This window comes from Tripterygium wilfordii, chromosome 1 (genome assembly GCF_013401445.1).
Source record: "Tripterygium wilfordii isolate XIE 37 chromosome 1, ASM1340144v1, whole genome shotgun sequence".
Lineage (NCBI taxonomy): Eukaryota > Viridiplantae > Streptophyta > Magnoliopsida > Celastrales > Celastraceae > Tripterygium > Tripterygium wilfordii.
In genome coordinates this window covers 1,518,938-1,537,098 of record NC_052232.1, presented here as the reverse complement: position 1 = coordinate 1,537,098, position 18,161 = coordinate 1,518,938, and the positions used below count along the sequence as shown (strand labels likewise).

The 18,161-nt window shown below is 36.6% G+C and overlaps 3 protein-coding genes across 7 annotated transcripts; 2 read left to right on the top strand and 1 right to left on the bottom strand.

Annotated features, from left to right (window-relative positions):
• Nucleotides 1-659: 659 nt before the first annotated feature.
• LOC120001229 (organelle RRM domain-containing protein 6, chloroplastic-like) lies at nt 660-3,197 on the bottom strand. The gene is made up of 4 exons (XM_038849452.1): nt 2,900-3,197; nt 1,749-1,817; nt 1,099-1,205; nt 660-1,000 (listed from the first exon to the last, which is right to left on the bottom strand). The coding sequence occupies exons 1-4, from the start codon at nt 3,153-3,155 to the stop codon at nt 908-910; spliced, it is 525 nt and encodes a 174-aa protein (XP_038705380.1). The 5' UTR covers nt 3,156-3,197; the 3' UTR covers nt 660-907.
• Nucleotides 3,198-3,278: 81 nt separating this feature from the next.
• On the top strand, nt 3,279-9,731 carry LOC120006357. 5 transcript variants are annotated; one of them, XM_038856408.1, is made up of 8 exons: nt 3,279-3,402; nt 4,081-4,197; nt 4,303-4,378; nt 5,354-5,449; nt 6,275-6,788; nt 7,554-7,689; nt 8,473-8,717; nt 9,719-9,731. In XM_038856408.1, exons 2-7 carry the CDS (start codon nt 4,081-4,083, stop codon nt 8,665-8,667), a joined length of 1,134 nt encoding a protein of 377 aa, XP_038712336.1. In that variant the 5' UTR covers nt 3,279-3,402; the 3' UTR covers nt 8,668-8,717; nt 9,719-9,731. The 5 variants fall into 5 exon arrangements, with proteins under 5 accessions (XP_038712336.1, XP_038712472.1, XP_038712407.1 ...); XM_038856544.1 differs by lacking the exon at nt 9,719-9,731 and adding an exon at nt 9,088-9,672; XM_038856611.1 differs by having other exon boundaries at nt 3,292-3,402; nt 4,062-4,197.
• A 1,175-nt stretch (nt 9,732-10,906) lies between these two features.
• LOC119999595 (UPF0613 protein PB24D3.06c-like) lies at nt 10,907-16,518 on the top strand. Its single transcript, XM_038847301.1, has 9 exons — nt 10,907-11,374; nt 12,457-12,533; nt 12,770-12,875; nt 13,892-13,984; nt 14,094-14,159; nt 14,920-15,062; nt 15,416-15,524; nt 15,845-15,909; nt 16,119-16,518. Exons 1-9 carry the CDS (start codon nt 11,108-11,110, stop codon nt 16,264-16,266), a joined length of 1,074 nt encoding a protein of 357 aa, XP_038703229.1. The 5' UTR covers nt 10,907-11,107; the 3' UTR covers nt 16,267-16,518.
• Nucleotides 16,519-18,161: the final 1,643 nt, after the last annotated feature.

Genomic DNA, 18,161 nt, shown 5'->3' with positions numbered 1-18,161 from the left:
TGTTCAACAGTTTTGAAAGTGGTATTAATATGTCATTTCCCACAGACTTAACTCTCCATTAAAAACCCATATTGACAATAAGAAGTTTGTCCAAGCTAGACTTCAAACCCACCATCTTTCGATGTGAAATTCTCGTCAATCATCCCTCATTGGGAGCATGCAAGCCCTCATGCATGACCTGAGCTTGCCAATCCAGTGGATCAGGGTTTTCCCAGTTACTTGAACGATCTTTGTTTCTTTTCATTTTTTACGGCATTTTTCTCTTTTCCAATCCGCCCATAATAGATTTGACCCACTGTCTGCTAACCCAACTCGACAAGGGATGGACTCTGGGGTAGGCCCGCCTAAGATAATATCAACCCATGAGCTTGCCTGCATGCACATGCACTCTCAATGAAAGCAACAATGATGAATACCTGTCACACAGAAAGGAGGCCCAACTTTATCATAACAAGTTTGAACCTAACTTTCTATTGAAAACCCAGGTTGACAATAAGAGGTTTGTTCTCCCTTATAAACTAGACTCTAAACCCATCATCTTCCGATGTGTGATTCTCATCAACCGGTCTAGACTCGACTCGGGTGAGTTGTGTGACTTTACATATTTTTTATTTAACATAATCGCTTCCTTTTTTTAATAAACAAATCAAAAGGAATAATACATGCAATTTTCATTGTTACTGATAATATGAAGTAATCGCCTGAAAAGCAAATGATCAATCGTCCACTATATTCCAGGGGAGGTAGTACCAGATCACACACAACCTTGCCAGTAGAATATAAACAGGGTATGACACTGTCTTACATCTTGATATAACTACATACAAAATTGGATTGTTTACTCTCTATACAGCACTGGGCCTGATTTAGTTTGCTGTGTTTGAGGAGAAGAAAATGGTACTCAAGATTAGAACTTGTATGGTCTTTCCGTCCGCCTGTGTTTGCGTTTGGTAGACTGTGGCTTTGCAGCAGTTACAAAAATAAATCTGCCATCAAAAAACTAAAGAGCGAACAGACGCTATGAGTAATGAAATATAGTTCTCACTAGCTCTTCACAATCAGAAAGGGAATTTATTGGCTATGAGTTAACATTCATACCTTTCCATTCATTTCTTCAATGGCCGATTGAGTAGACTCTTCGTCGCTAAACCAAAGGAAAGCATATCCTAAGGACTCCTTGGTATTTCCATCCATACATATTTTGACTGCCAACAATGTCAAAAAGTAAGACAGATTGATCAAGATGTACAATGAGGATGGTATCCATATGATTTTCCAGTTCTCGACAAATATAATCTATTTCCTTATTTTAAGCGGTTATTCTATTCTAGGTAATCAAGAACTTCGTTTTCTTAATTCTTGGGTTCAAGAATTCCTATATAACTTAAGCGACACAATAAAAGCTTTTTCTATTCTTTTATTAACTGATTTATGTATAGGATTTCATTCACCCCACGGTTGGGAACTAATGATTGGTTCTATCTACAAAGATTTTGGATTTACTCATAATGATCAAATTATATCTGGTCTTGTTTCCACTTTTCCAGTCATATTAGATACAATTTTTAAATATTGGATCTTCCGCTATTTAAACCGTCTATCTCCCTCACTTGTAGTGATTTATCATTCAATGAATGACTGAAAAATGATCCACTGCCCCAATTCTAACGTTTGTTATAGCCGAGATAAACTACTAAGTAGATCATATAAGGATGCAATACGACAAAACGAACAGCACAGGAGTTCACCTTGGTTTACTTCCCCAAACTGTGAAAACACCTTCTTCAAGCATCCCTCAGATGTCGATTTTGGCAGTCCTGCATCACTTATCTCAGAATAATTCAGCAAAATAGATGTTCTACGCAAAAGCAATGGCAGAGAAAACTTTTAACTGGAAATTAGATCAATGAATAAACACCAACCAATAGCAACTCCTTATTATGTGGTCATGAAAAAAAAAATGTCACTTTGCGACTCCTTAAACTCCGACTACTCTAACAAACAGAGTTGCCATTCTCTCCAGAGTAGTCACATGACGAAAAACTTTAACAAGCAACAAAGCGGGGTAGTTCGACTGGTTTGGCTATTCAGTTAATCCTGATGTCCATCAGTTTGCTGGTTTGGCTAGAAATAACAATAGAATGTTCAACTCCAACGAGTCTTCAGTAGTATCTTTCATTCAAAAGTGGTTTTATTGTTTTAAGTTCTGGTCTTCCCAACCTTGTAAAAACTTCCTTGATACTATTTGCCTAGCTCCCATGTAATTTCTGTTTTTGCACCTTCGGTAATACAAGTGACAGAACAAGTATCGATCAAATACAAATGCCGATTAACAGGAATGAGACTAAAGCCAATAGAGTTGCTATGACAAGCATAAACCAAGATCCAACTTTACTGATACCAGGTACAAGAAAGAGTTTATTACCTCAAAAAGGCTGAAAACAACACATGAACATATCCTAAGAGCAGCTATAGTAACAAGCTGATGAGAAAAATGTTACTTTTGAAGTACAAACACTAATGTGCGTGTCAAGTGTTCCAGTTCTGCTAAAACTATCTCTGAAAGTTCATTTCATTACCCTCTAAATAAGTTCATCTATATAGCGAACAGTCACGCGTTTTAAATCACGCTCACTACACAAGGCTCTCGCAGTGGTGACAGGTTCTAAGAAAAAAGATCCAGTCAACAGTGACCAGTTCTTAAGCCACTTCCAATGTAGCGAGCAATGCAACAAACTAGTGCCTCTAGTTATATCCCAAATACTTGAACAATAGTCAAAAGTAATTATCAAAGAAAAGGACTAATTCCCAATTTAGATTCTGCCATTTCTCTGTATCCAAACAACAAAACCCAGAAAATCCATCTCCAACAGATAGATTTATGAAGAAAAGAAGTTACCTTTAATGAAGACTCCTGCTGATGGAGACTGGGAAACCGCTATTGAAGGTCCCGAACTCGGGTTACAGCAAGTGATTGGAAATGATTGGGAACGTTTAGTCGGTGTTTCAGAAACCCCTTTTGAACGGACAGTGTGAATAATAATCGGAGTTGCAGATAGGCTTTCTGAGATTGAGGGTCTTGGAATTGCAGGATACCACTTGCGGGTTTGGATCAACGGGTTACAGGGGCATGAATTCATCCAAAGCAATGCCATTACCAAAACCCTAAAAAATGTCAAAACCCTGGGTAGTAGTGGGAATTGACTAGCGTTTGATACTTTGTTCAACGGTTATAAATTATAATACTATACACATGAAATTACAAATTTACCCTCTGTCACCCTAGAAAACCATTCTCCTCCCAGTCCGGACTAGGAACCACCGAGGAGTTCCTCTCAGCCACCATAAATTATCATTTCCTCTCTTCATTCTTCTACCGCAACTGATCAATTCCTCCAACAGGTATCTTCTTTCCTTTCTTTTTAATCCTGAATGGAGAGGAATTTGATTTTTCTGTCGATAAGCAGAATTTGTTTTGGTGAGGGTGTTCTCGTTTGGTTTGGGCGTCAGGGTTTTTTGAATTTCGTGAAAGTCCCGTGGTGCAACAACACAAATTGGTTGTTCTTATATGGGCAAGGCTATAGTGGTGTAAGGAGGATTTACAGCAAGTATAATGTTCAGTTTCTTGCTCGAATTGATACCTTGAGCCCTTGTTGAATCATACTTTGCTTGCTCAAAATTAGCATGAACGTGCCCCCTTTTCTTCTGCTCAAAACTAGCACTCTCATCTCTAGGTTATGTTTAGGGTAGAAAATTATTTAATTAGTCTTGTGATTGTGATCCTTTATTATTTCTTCTATATGTCATACGCAATTTTATTTTAGCTTATGTATAGGATGATTGCGACTTCAGAAAAGATATAAATTCACTTGACTAGATGTAGTGTGTGTAAAGAAGCTAGAAAATATATAAGTACTTTTGCAGAAATGATAGATTAACTGAATTTAATGATTGTTGAGGGAACAAGTTTTAGTAAGTAAAGAGATATGTAGGTGCTTTTTGAATTCTGAGATAATGCCTAGTTGATGATCTAATCATGCCTTTAACTGAATTTGATTCAGCGAGGATTTTATTTTTCAGATGGATGAACTGTTGAAAAATCAATTGTTTGCAACCCATGCGATTGCTGCTGCTGGATCAGTAACCCTGGGCACAGCTTTCACCTACCCTCTTGATACCATCAAAACACTTATCCAGGTTTATGTTTATTTTATGTATGTTGTAGGTGGTTTTGGGGTCTACATGTTTTTGCAGTAATGTGTGTATCCTTTTGCGTGCTTAAGTATTTCATCGTTTTTGCAGGTAGGCTCGGGCTCCCATAAACCATTAACTGTTTCTCAGACTTTACATAGAGTTCAAACATTATCTGGAAATTCAGGTCACTCCTCCAAAACTGTTGCTTAATCCTTAATTACAGTTTTTGATTTTAATATTTTAATTCTTGTAACAAGTTGGACAAACTTAACTGTAATTCTATGCTATTTTTTGGTTTTGTTGTTTGAGCAATTTACTTAATTATATATGATGTAATTGTATGAGGATGGTTTATTTGGTTTCTTGAATTATAGCTTTTAATGTATTTTGGTTCAGTTATCAATATAACTTGTTCTACTGATCAACTTTTCGGTCATCTATTTGGTTAATACAAATGTAAATGATTATGAGAAGTTTTTGAAGCATGAAAACTCTAGGAGAATCATTTCCCTGTGGCACTATCACTTATGGAATATGGAGAAGAGAGAACTTGAGGAAAAAGAAGGAGAATAGGAATAACTCAATAAAGAAGAGAGAATAAGTAGCGTTAAGGTTCCTTAGGCAGTTGAGAATATGTTAGTTAGGACTAGACAGAACAGAAATCTGCAAATTTATTTATCAGATAGCAAAATAAAGTTCAAAATGGTATGTGATGTGTCTCACAGTTAAGCAACAACTAACGGAACAAACATGAAACATCAAATACCCAATGAAGATTATAATGGAAGCATAATTGCCCTCTACATATGTCTTGGTTTTTTAATCATCCTTTGGTTGAGTGTTACGTAGTGTCCACATTGTCTGACATTTTTTTCTAGTTTAGCTCTTTAACTTGACTTGAATTACTCTCCTGGTATGAGATTCTGTGAAACTGAAAATGCACTGAGCATTGTATATATCGACATGTTGCATGCATTGGCTGATAGCTACATGTGATGGACACAACGATCACCCTAATGTGTATATTCGATGTACGTTAATTCTATCAGTCTCTCATGCTTTGCATTCTCCGTTTGTGGGAGCGCATCATGTAAACATGTGTTTTCTACCTTTGAGTCTTGCATGCAATTGAAATATTTCGTAATCATGGATGTTGTAGGTTTGTATAATGGTTTTATGTGGTTGAATTTGGGGAGAATTTTTAGCGTGGGAGCTCGGTTTGGAGTCTTTGAAATTCTGTCAGCAATTTATAAAGGTATGGTTGTCAATCTACTTTTTATTCTTTCATCATCGCAGTTTTCTCTAATGTCACATGCTAGGTGATATATATAGCTGCCTATTTTTAATTTTATCATATTGAAGACCTGATCAATATATGTTTCAATGATAAAATTTCGCAATAAATAACAAGGACAGTTTGCATTGGTCTGTACAGATTTACTGGTACAGTGCAGATGTGCCAAATTGTGGCTAATTGGCAGTAAAAGAATTACATGGAATAACATTGTCCAATTCCCTTGAGTTTACTTCTCGTGTCATACATGTTCCATCAATTGGCTGGGCATTATGTGAAATTTGAACCTTAGGGAATTATGAGAAGTTTACTGCCTTAAATAGCATCATGAAAAGTACTTCATTTTTGGAGTAAATATAAGATTCAAACTAGTCAATGCTTTGGAGAATTTTTGAGGATTCATAATGGTGAAACTTATGAGATTGAGTTGCAGAAGTATGAAGATTTGGAGATAATAGGCTGCTTGTATAATAGTCTGTGTCTAAATGTTGCATGTAAATGAGTGTAGACTAATCCCCCACCTTGATCTTCCCTTGGCGTTGTATATTATTTTGGTAATTAAAATCGGTCGCCAAAAGGTAAGTTGCTTTACTGAACCTTGAACCTTGGGATTATTGTTTCAAATCTTGCATTGGTGGGGTAAGGCTGCGTACATCTTGCAATTCTCCTACCCCGCCTCTTCTACGGAGGCTTGTGTAATGGAATTGTTCTACATAAAATGTTTTTGCCTAATTATATGTTTACTGTTTGTAACCCTTAATTTTGTTTAAATTGCTCTCTTGGCAGATGGCCGCAGAGAGGATTTGTATGTCTCTGAGGCCCTCATGGCAGGAATGGTTTCTGGTGCTATGGAATCACTCATAAGCTCCCCATTTGAGCTGATTAAAACCCGTGCACAAGTGGCCTCTGCCTCTCGCATTCCAAATCTTACATCAGTTACAGAAAGCAGTGCTGTTGCACCTGTGATTGCAAAGTTACTTCCTGGATATATTCAAGATAAGACGGCAGTTAACCATTCTGTCGGCCTTCTATCTACCTTAACATCCAAGCATTCCCATATGGTAGGTGCCTTGCAAAAGTACCCATGGATGATAACTGGTTCTGGGAAGCCACCTTCAGTTTGTGATGTTAAGAGGCCATTAGATGTTGTCTCTTTGGAAGGATGGTCTGCATTATGGAGAGGTCTTAGATCTGGAGTTGTTCGAGATTCTGTTTTTGGTGGGATATTCTTCTCTACATGGCAATTCCTGCACCAAGCAATGCTTGACTGGAAGGCGGTTGGGATGGATCCTCCACCCAGGTTTGAAAATATATACCTTAGTAGTCCTTGCAATGCCAATTAAAACAGTAGAGAAGATTTAAAAGTTTCTGTCACATTCATCTCAACCAATTGGGCCATTATCCTTCTTACTTTACAAACCCTCAAATGGAGCCAACCTGATGCTAGTTTGGTGGTTTGTTGTAAGAGGGGGACTCAACAGTTATGCCAACACCCTAGAATTCGATCCCATCTGTTGAAATGGTTTGTCCCAATTATTTATACGGTTGTGGATGTAATTAAAAAGGTGTTAAATCTCAAATTCTTACCCATGGTGCTTTGCAAAGTGGGTGGTGAAAATCAAATCTCTATTCATCATTACAGGTATTGGAGCTCCATAAAGTCTCACAAATTCCTTAACACACACCACCACTAGTTGCTCTTTGAAATAAGTCATTTAGATTGGCAAAGAAATGAAGTAGCTTAGTTAACTGGTCTACCACTCAAATAGTGATCATTATTCTTCTCTTTGAAACATCCATTCCAAAACCTCTAGTGATTGCAAGGGTCCTGTAGGGCCTTAGCTGTGGTTTACCTGTTGACATGTCAAATCTTTAGCAACTTATCAAGCTATCTTTTCCATGCCAAAGAATGAGCAACCTCCATAATCTATATACAATACTTAAAAGCCATCCAATTTAATGCTCTAATGGTGGTGAATGGTGACTTTTTCTTAAAAACTGTCTAATACAATAAAATTACTGCATTCCTTTCTCTCTCAAAACAGGATCCTTGCTTTTCTCTCAGATTTGATGAAGAAATTGGCCCACTGGCGCCATTAGCTGTTAGTCTTGCAGCTGGATTTTCAGGCTCAGTTGCAGCTGCAGGATCTCATTGTTTCGACACTGCCAAAGTTCGATCTCAATGTACTGTGTTGCCAAAGGTATGTTAACAATGAAATTTAATTTGAAAATCCTATTCTATTCACTTAAATGGTATCATGTTGATGGCTATGGTAGCCTTTGAATCTGTCTGTCATGGTGACTGTTAGAATGATCTTTCTTGTCTGACCATTTCTGAGTTCCTATTGATCCTATTGATGCCCGTAGCCCCTGTAGGTGGTCAAAATGCGTTGACGCTGTTAACAACTTTGCAGTGGCTACTACATCTTTCTTGCTCAATTCCACAGGCATGCTGAGTTTGCTTTTTGATGTTGAAGTACATTATGGCTTGTAAAAAATATTCTGCCTTAAATAACAGCTAAGCTAGGTTTGTGTCATTGTAAGGAAAGAAGGTTTTTAAATTGCAAGTATTCAGTAGAATGCACGCAAATCCACCAAATTCAGGTAGCACTATAAACTCCTTGGCTATTGTGGAAAAGGGAAGCAAACGTGGTTCTTTGCTTCATAATGACTTTATTGTGCTAAGGATTAAAATCATTAAATTCTTATTCCATATATGAACTGCTACCTTCTTGTTTGAAGTGGACGTAAGAGAAAATAAAGTGCCTTAATTGGAACAACTCTGACTACCATATGAAAGTTGAATATTTTTTATTCTATATGTTTTTGTCATAAAAGTATTTCTATTGCTCAAGTGTATATCCCAGTTTGCACTCTTTCCAATTTTAATTTAAAACTAACATCCTGGTTGCAGTTCCGAATATTATGATATGAACAGCTGTGCCTCTGTTTTGATTCCCCTTAATGTAATTTCATTGCTGCAGTATATTTCCATGGAAAGGAAGTTTCTCAAGTGGAATAGACCTGGGAATAGATTTGAGAGAGTCACAGGGATCCACCCTTCTGACAGGAATCTATTGTTCCGTGGGATTTGGTTGCGGATGGCTCGTAGTGGGCTTGCTTCTTTCATGATTGTGGGCGGTTATTTCTTGACCATTGATCACATATTCTCAAGTTGAATGTATGGGTAGAGGTTTATCCTCCAAATGAAGAAAATGAATAGCTAAAGGTGAGGAAGGAGGCCAATGAGGTTTGTTAGCGAATTCCGTGATTATATTATCATTATATGTCATTCTCCATAGTTATGCTGCACCTTCTTGGTTCATCAATGTATTCTTCAAAAATTTTGTGCCAAATGCTGGGAGATGAATCTATGATACGTTACAAGCTGTTTTTATCTATTGCATAGTCTGTTGACATGAAAAATCTACTTGCAGTATTAACATCATTGGTTAAATGCTAGGAGATGTTTGAGATCTCTTTGGTCAACCGGAATCTGTTCATATTCTTTACTGAAATGAAAATCAACTTATTCTGATGCTTTATCCTGCCTCTGTTGACACACACGTGATCTAAAAACATTAATGTCTTGCCTGTAGTCCGTTTGAACAAAAGGTGGGGAAAAGGAAGAGGAAGAGAAGAAGCCCCAATTCTTGTTTTCCGTAGATGGGTTGATGAATTTGGAAGTCAGTCAACTATAAATACCATCACTATATGATTCTGAACCTTCTGTTGTCCCAATACTGTCTACAGTGTGAATGGACTCGGGCTTTTGTGACGGTTACACTGTTATACACTTAGACTACATAGAAGGGTTTTTTTTCTGTTCTTTTGTTCTATAGGGTTCACTTAAGGGTGAACCTGTGGCTTCAATCTTCAGTGATGGAGGGGTTATACCATAAAATTTTTTCTTATATAAGTTTTGGCACTACTTGTACCATGTGGAACCTCTATTTAATATGATATATAATAGACATGAAGACTTAGAAGTTGAGGTATATTATACGTTAATCTAATTTTATTCTAAGGTGGTTTCTTCGTTTGAGCCCACAATGTTCTGTTGATGATTCTTGATGACATCAATTTTCCATGCATATTTCGAAAATTCCAAGGTTGTTTCTTCGTCTAATGTCTTACTCTTCGTAAGTCAATGGATCATGCCATTTCTCCTTATTATATGTTGGAGTTCAGTTTCTTATTCAAAACTTTATTATTTTTTCTGGCTCGTAGGGAAAGGGAAGGAAAAAAAAAAACAACTCTACTGTGCTTCTCATTGTGCTCCAGGACTGGAGTTCTCTCACATTCAGAGGAAATATATTTTCTGCGTTGGGCAAGAGCAGGATTTAGGGAGACCCAAAAGAGGTATGCTTCATTTTCTATTAAGAGGCCTACGAATGCCAGAAGACATGGCTTTTGATAAAGCCAACCCTAAAGTAGGGCATTGATAATTTTTCATTGAGATATATAGTGGGACTTTTTTTTTCCCCCAAACAATCGATTCCTTGAGGGTCTGCTGTAAACCCGCTGTAATTTTATCACAGATGCATTTAATTAATTTTTTTTTAAAAAAATTATGATCTTGTTTTTTTTTATCAGTTTACATTCCAATGGTTTTTTTTTTTTTTGGGAACAAAAATCAAATTGACATCAAAAGGGACATAGAAAGTTTTGATTTTATATCCAGCGATCCAGAATTATAATCTCATTTTCATATTAAATTTGATTTTTGTTTCATAAAAAAAAAAAGATATCGTTATATTCATAAAATCGATGAAATACAAGTCATCCTAGTCGCCTGAAAGCCCAAACAATCCTAGGCTACGGTTCAAAGTCATTTTTTGTTGTTGATGCTAATGTGTGTGGTAGGGCATCACACATAAATACATAATGCCCAAAACACACAATTGTCTCTTTTTGGCAGGTCGGAATAGGAAAGCACACCACTAACAACCTACTACTATAATAAAAATGTCTTTGAGACCTATAAGTCCATATATTATGGTTCTTTGAAAGTGTTATCAATTCTGCCATCCCGCTCCGTAGAATATGAGAGTGTATATTTTAATCCAATGATTTAGAAGGTGTATCACATAACACCACACCACATTTTATTTTTTCATTTTTAAAATGTCTGACTTTTTTCAGCATTAGATATGAAGCATAAACTCGTGTCTAAGTCTCAACTCCGAAAAGTAAACCATAAATACATAAGTAGTTGGGTTTCTTGTTGGCAAGGAGTTTTGGGCTTTTGTATTTGGGACCAATTTAGGCCGAAATTCATATTAGATAATGTAATGGGCTTGTAGTAAATTTCATTGGCCTTTCAACTAGTTTGGATATCCAATGGGCCTGATATCGTTTTCGATTTGAGCTCACAACGCATGTCCAAATCCACTTATATTGTGCCCGTGGAACAGTGATACGCGCCGGTCAATGCGCGTGGACCGGTGCCTCACTTTGCAACTCGCTAGTAACAGCTCAGTTGGTGAGCGAACCAGTAGATGAAGAGAAAGAACTTCAATTCGCTGCACCAACGACTCGATTTGGCCAATTATTCGATCTCTGTTCGTCAGATTCAGATCTTTCTATCGTGATATTCAGAAAATCAAAGAGCTGTGGATGAAATGGCGTCCCAACGTAGATGAATTGAGGCAAGATATGTCACTCTCATCCTCCAGTTCACTCGCCTCATCCGCATCGTCGCCAACTGCAACCGCTTCTTCTTCGACCTCGTGGTTCTCTGGCATCGTTCGCGGCCGCATCAGTAGGTCTTCCAGTGTGAAGATGTCAAACAACAACGCCGTACCGATTGAGAGTGCGGGCCCAATCAAGGCCAAGAACCAATATCGAGGCATTCTCTTCAAGTACGGGCCCAAGCCAATACAGGTAATCACCTCCAAATAATTTGGTTTAGTTGTTTAGATGAAGAAAAGGTGTGTGGAGAAGCGATTACTTTTGCATTCCAGTCTCTGTTTCTTTTTTCTCTTCCGTGAATTATTTTCGTAAACTAATCTGGATTTGTTCAGTACTTTTGGAATGGGGCATGACAATCTCAGAAGTGATTGACTGACTTATTGAAAGTTGGTTTTTGGATGGTATTTGTTGATGAATAACTGGAACTAGTTCTTTTCTTAGGGGAACTAGCTCCTTTTACCTGACAGTTTATGTTCAATGGATAATGAAAAGTTTGATAATGTTGTCCTAATGGAGAAGGTTTAAGCTAAGAACTAGTTCATACAAGAGCTTAGTAGCCAAAAATGCAATAGAAATTTTATTGAGGGAGCACCAAGATGTTGCCTTTTCATGACTAGTATATCTGCCAACTGGTTAAGATGGCGAAAATGCAGTGGCCCAACTCCATGGAGAGGTTTCGCATTTACCTTGCCTTAACTATGTAACTGAAATTTTTTCCACTCAGTACAATTTATCGTCAAATTGAAATTGATATATTTAAATTAATTTCATAAATTTCTGGCAAGATAGCAAGTAGATACCAGTTTTTTTGGATAAGATAATGTACAATATCCAGCAACAACTAACATGAAAGTAAAAGAGGTGAATAGATTATCTTCGTAATGCCCTCATATTTTAGACCAGCACAAACCGGTGCTTTCTAATTCTAGATAATTAGGATCATTAACTTTGGGATTTCTATTCATTGAAATTAGGTTTGAATGATAGATGGATTTGATGTCATCCACGTGCAAGTTTCATTTCCGTATGTCCTCCATAGTTTAGACTGTATCACATGGTATGGTGCACCATCATTTTCTTCTGATTTGTGAAAGAAACTCCCATGAATGATCTTGAGTCTTGACCGCGAGTAACACTAATGTTTATGAGGTTGTTTCCTGTCTGCATTTCCTTTTTCTCTTTATAGTTTAGGTCCCATTGCTGTGTTTGTTGAATATTGAACTTCTACTCTTTTTTTGTCACATCAGTAAGAATGTTGTACCCTTACCGTGCAGGTTGCATTTAAAACGGGTGATTATAAACAACAGGTTATATTTATTGGTGGGCTGACAGATGGTTTTCTGGCAACAGAGTACGTCCAGTTTTTTTTTTTTTTTTGAATTATTAATACACCTAACATTATTGAACATATTGTGTTAGTTATCCTGTTAGCTGTGAAATGAATATGTATTCTGGCAAATGTTTTTTATCAGCTTCATTCTCTACACTAGTTTACTCAGGTCCCAATCTTTTCATATGGACCTAACGACTGGAAGAATGTCTAGAGTCTTCTAATTTCAAAGCTCACTTTCTTCATCTACTTTGCAGCTACTTGGAACCCCTTGCAATGGCTTTGGACAGAGAGAAATGGTCGCTGGTTCAGCTGCTTCTTTCGTCATCATATAGCGGGTATGGCACCTCCAGCTTGCAAGAGGTAAAATTGACTTGGTGTCAAATGTTTTCTGTCTGTAGCAAACCATTTCAGTATTTCCATTATCTTATTTCAATCATTCTTTTATTTGGTGTTACATGAGTTTTATTGAATTCTTAGTTAGAGAGCCACTCTGAGGGCAACATTATTAAAATCTTCTCGTTACAGCATTAGCCACAGTTTTGCTAGCTGCTTTGGTGCATGAGCTGAGTTCTACTTCTAAGATATTGCCAAAGGAAAAATGTGAAAGACTAGAGGTGCTTTCATGCACAAGTGTGTCAGTGCGTTGCCATCACCCAAACGTGTTGGCGAGAAGTTTCATTTAGCCATATGTTGCGAGAAAACAATACACAATAGCTTTTAAAAATAGTTTCAAATGATGATGATGGTTTATGATACCCAAAATTTAGAAGTGAACTTGTGTAGAGAGTTTGATGGGAGATTGATTACAAATTCTGATGTCATTACTTTCATCTCATACTAGCAGTAAGTTTATTGAGTGAATGCATACTGTCTACATAAGCCAATTGTATTATGACTCCTGCCATGAACCCTCTCTCAGACGTTTAGCCCTCAAACAATGGGCAAACAAGTTGAATAACTATATTTGTTCATCTCCCCGCTTAGACCTCTTTAATCCTTCATCTGTAGAGAATTATCCTATCCCTTTACCATTAAGAATGGCAGACAGTTTCAGCAGAGAGGAAATTGGTTTGAAGGTAATTTGATTCCTTGTTCAAAGGGTCCTGCTCAAGGTGCTTCCCTCACTGTATAGTGGCCAATTGGAGAAAGTCTATTCAGATGTTTTAGATGAATGGGAGAAATTCTGATAATGCTATGATTTCAGACCTTTTAGTATAGCTCACTCTGCTACATACTTTTTCCTTCAATGTCAAATTTTCAATATTTAGAATAAATGAACCTTGGTCTTTCCTCCGACCTTTTATCTTTGAATTTGATTTTCACTTTTAAACAGTTTGCCTCTAACATATTAAGCCACCATTTCTTGTGTCTTGAAGGATGCTATGGAGCTTGATCAGCTGATAAGTTTTCTAATCAACAAAGAAAATTCCGAGGGTGTGGTTCTACTTGGACATAGTACTGGGTGTCAGGTAGGGTGGTTACTCGAAATCGCATTTTTTCTCAAGTTCATTTGCAAGAAAAATCATATTTCTTTATGCGAAATTAAAATTCGCCCCTCTTCTTTGCATATGAAAACAGGATATTGTGCATTATATGCGTACAAATGCTGCATGCTCTCGAGCAGTTAGGGCTGCCATTTTGCAGGTACTCAGTCGCATATATATTACTAGGGGTTTGTCTTGCTTCTTTCAATTCTAGATACTCATGGATCCCCCGCTGTTACTGAGAAGGAAAAGTATAAGGCATTCCATCTTGATACTTGCCTATGTTTCTTGTCTTGGTTAACGGTTTGCAATGAGTAACCACTGTATCTTCTATTGACCTAGTTTGACTTTGACTTGTAAGTCCTGGGTAAAACCACCAGGCGTTACGAACTAAAATTATTGTCCCTCGTACATGCTGCAAAAGAAATTAGAAAGATTAGCATTGCTTGGTTGGCAAAACCGTTTTCTATTTTATGTTTTTCCGTGTATTGAGCTTTCGCTTCAAAATGCCCAAGACGTCTATTTGATGTTTTGGGATTTTGAAGAGAATGATACACAAAATGCATTTTGTAAAACAACGCAAATCAATCGCATTTTAGCCATTTTCCGAGAAAATGTCCAAAACACTCAAACCAATGAGCTCATTTTGTGATAGATATGCTTTTACAGTGATAACAATCAGATGTGATCTCAAATTGATATTATTTTGGATTGTGCCTCAGAACTGATGTTCCTATCTGTTGCCCAGCCAACGTATCCAAAAGAAAGCAAGAAAAAGTACCAATAACTTAGAATTTTTTGACTGAATTGATTTTTTATTTTTTAGCCTTATCTATGCCTAGATAATTTTATTTTCCTTTACGTTATCTATCATGCATTCACTTGCATCTGTTGTCATAATTCCAATTGGAATTGTTAAGGCTCCTGTTAGTGATCGGGAATACAGAGCAACTCTTCCTGAAACAGCTGCAATGATTGACTTGGCTTCAAGTATGATAGCAGAAGGCCGAGGATCAGAGTTGATGCCCAGGGAAGCAGATCTGTCACCAATAACTGCCTATAGGTGTGTAAGCGTATTTACTTTTTTATCATGCGAGGATAAATATGATATCCATGGCGACTTTCAGAAACAAAATACCTTTTTGTTTATATTTGTAGCAAACTGTACTTTCCTGATTCCTGAATACTCATTTCCTTACCATGTTCTGATGGTTGAAAAATTGCTCATATTTCTAGAATTAAGCAAGTTAGCTCATGGCATGCTCACTTAGTCACTTGGCAATATTTAGCTTTGTCTACATAATTTTGTTTTGCTGGGAATTTCATAGCTTGTGAGACATCAATGCTGTTTACATCAATAAATATTTCGTATTATCAATGCCTCTCCCTTCTTGCTAACAAGCTAGCTTTTTGCAGGTTCCACTCCCTTTGTGCCTATATGGGGGACGATGACTTGTTTAGTTCTGACCTTACTGATGACCAACTGAGGATGAGGCTTGGGCATATGTCTAACACGCCTTGCCAGGTATAGAATTATAGATGCTCTTGGCTTTCAATTTTTATTTTGTGATAGTAACTGATAATAACAATCTGTGAGGTATCCTACAATGGATAGTACACTGGTCAAAATTTCTACAATTAAAATGAGGAACCCACTGGCATTTGATGATTTCAATTCTTTGCAGTTGCGTACAAACATATCTCACACGCTTAAATAAAAGATAAGTTAGTAAATGCGATCAATCCCCCAATAGTCCAAGCGACAAACTTGCAGAATACTTACAGGAATTTATTTCCATGCTATGTTCATGGGGATTCACTAAAACTCGTGCATGTGATGTGCAGGTCATCTTTTCCATGGCTGACGAATATGTACCAGAGTACGTCGATAAGAAAGCATTGGTTGAAAGGTGACAAACAGAATTCCAGCTATAATCTCTATTCACCTTTGCTAGACCTTGCTTAGGTGGTGTAGTAGCTATAAAATATTTGGTTTGTCCTGGGTATAAAATATAAGAAATTGTTATCTAGTGGCCATCTTGTGCGTTCAATGCATTATGGGCGATTAATACTTTATTAAATAAAATATCAATTTCAACACATCTTGGAACTCATGCAGATTGTGCAGAGCCATGGGTGGTGCCGAGAAAGTTGAGATTGAGCATGGAAATCACTCCCTCTCAAACAGAGTAGGAGAAGCTGTGCAAGCCATTATTGATTTTGTTAAGATAGATGGACCTAAGGGCTGGGATGATCCATGGAATTAGTGTTATCCCCTCTGTTCTCTTCACATTTTTGTTCTCTTCCTTTTATTGCTTAATTTAATTCGTGTTTTTTGTTCATGCTTAGCTGCTGAAGGTTCCCCTGTAGTCTAGAGGCTTCTTGTACTTCACCCTTGTAATATTTTAATTTAATGTATTGGTTTGAGTGTTTTGCCTGAGGAAGAGGCTTTTTGTACTTCACCCTTGTCATATTTAATTAAATGTATTGGTTTGAGTGTTTTGCCTGAGAAAGGTCCCGTAGAAGTTGTATTCACAGACATCCAGTCTATTTAATAAATTCAAAAAATTATGTGAACCCCACCTTGATAAATAGACTAGACGTTGTGATTAAAACTGCAGGGAAACTGTAGATTACGGTGATTTCTACTGTAAATACCTTTAACTAGTGTTTTTCAATCTTGTGGATCATGCTTTGTTTCTCCATTTTGTGTGTATTATAGTTATAATAATGGAATGTGATTGCCCTAATTGTTTGATCTTTTAAGTCTCTCTACTTGGGGTAATGAGTAGTCTTGGTTCTGTTATTAACTTTAGCTTTGAAGCCAAAAACATCTTGAAACTTAAGAGTAATCAATAAATTATAAAGTAATTAAGCGAAGCTGTCCTGTCAAATCTTTTCTTTTTCTTTTTCTTTTGAAGCCGATGATGGAAGTCTTTTTCACAGATTGGCACATCACAAGCAACTGTTCTTTATCTATTTATTAGGACCTCCATCCTCCTATTAGTTATGATAATGGTCCACCACAATTTTCATTAAAATTCTGCAAGCAAAATCAAAGCAAGTGTCAATCCCTACACCTCATCATATCTAAGAATCAAATTGAACAAAAATAAAAAAAATTCAAAAATCTGTGGCTGTTTTTCTTGTACAAATTGGTTGTTTTTTTTTTTCTTGAAAGATAGAGGGAGGCATTTTTATATTGGAAAAGTGTGAATGAATTCATTCATTTCAATTATAGTGAAAGGCAAGTAATAAAGTAAAGAAGAGTGAAAGCAAGAAGAAAATGGCTGAGAGAAAGGAAAGTCTGCGAGTGTCCGGTGATAACATAACACCAAGCCTCCACCTAGAAATCTACAATTACGCGTAAATAAAGTTGACAACTAGCAACAACACTTAGTCATTTTGACCACACGACTCATCATTGTCTCTACACATTTTGTCTAATGAATGGGATCTTTAAAATGGTCCATTTTCATGCTGGCTGAGCAATGATGGGATCTCTATGGGGAGTTTTTTCTTCTTCTATTTTTCCTCTTTGGTCGTAACACTTTTTTAAAAATTAAATACGTATATGTCTAATTCAATCGATTATCAATCGAATTACTTCTCGTTAGTTCCTAAAATTAATCAAGCCTCGCAACAAGTATCTACCAACTAATCTTTAAAGAACCATTATTTTATAGTCACAAGTTTGGTATTTGTAGCAAGATTTTCTTCTTCTTGCCCAATTTTTATGTTTTGTGGTTATGGGATTTAGGATAATAATTAAGATAGAACTAACATCCCAATTTTAGATCATTTGGGTAATTAATTACCGGAAAAAGAAAATCAAAGATTTTTTTTTTTTTTGATAAGGAGTTTAATCTAATTATTTCCATTGATTCCTCAATCCGTTCGTTTCCTTAACCAACTAGAGATTAACCGTCAAAGAATCTTAAACAAAAAAATAATAGACTATTGCACATGAAAAAAACACACTCTCCAAATTTAAACCCACCAAATTTTTTTTTATAGAAATTTGAGTTCATAAATGAATACACACTATTTTGATTCATGAATTAATATAATTTTTTTTTTAATTGTATGGTGAGACCAACCATCACCACCTTTCCATCGTACACTTAGTAAATCTATCGGACCTACATGCTACTCTACAAAT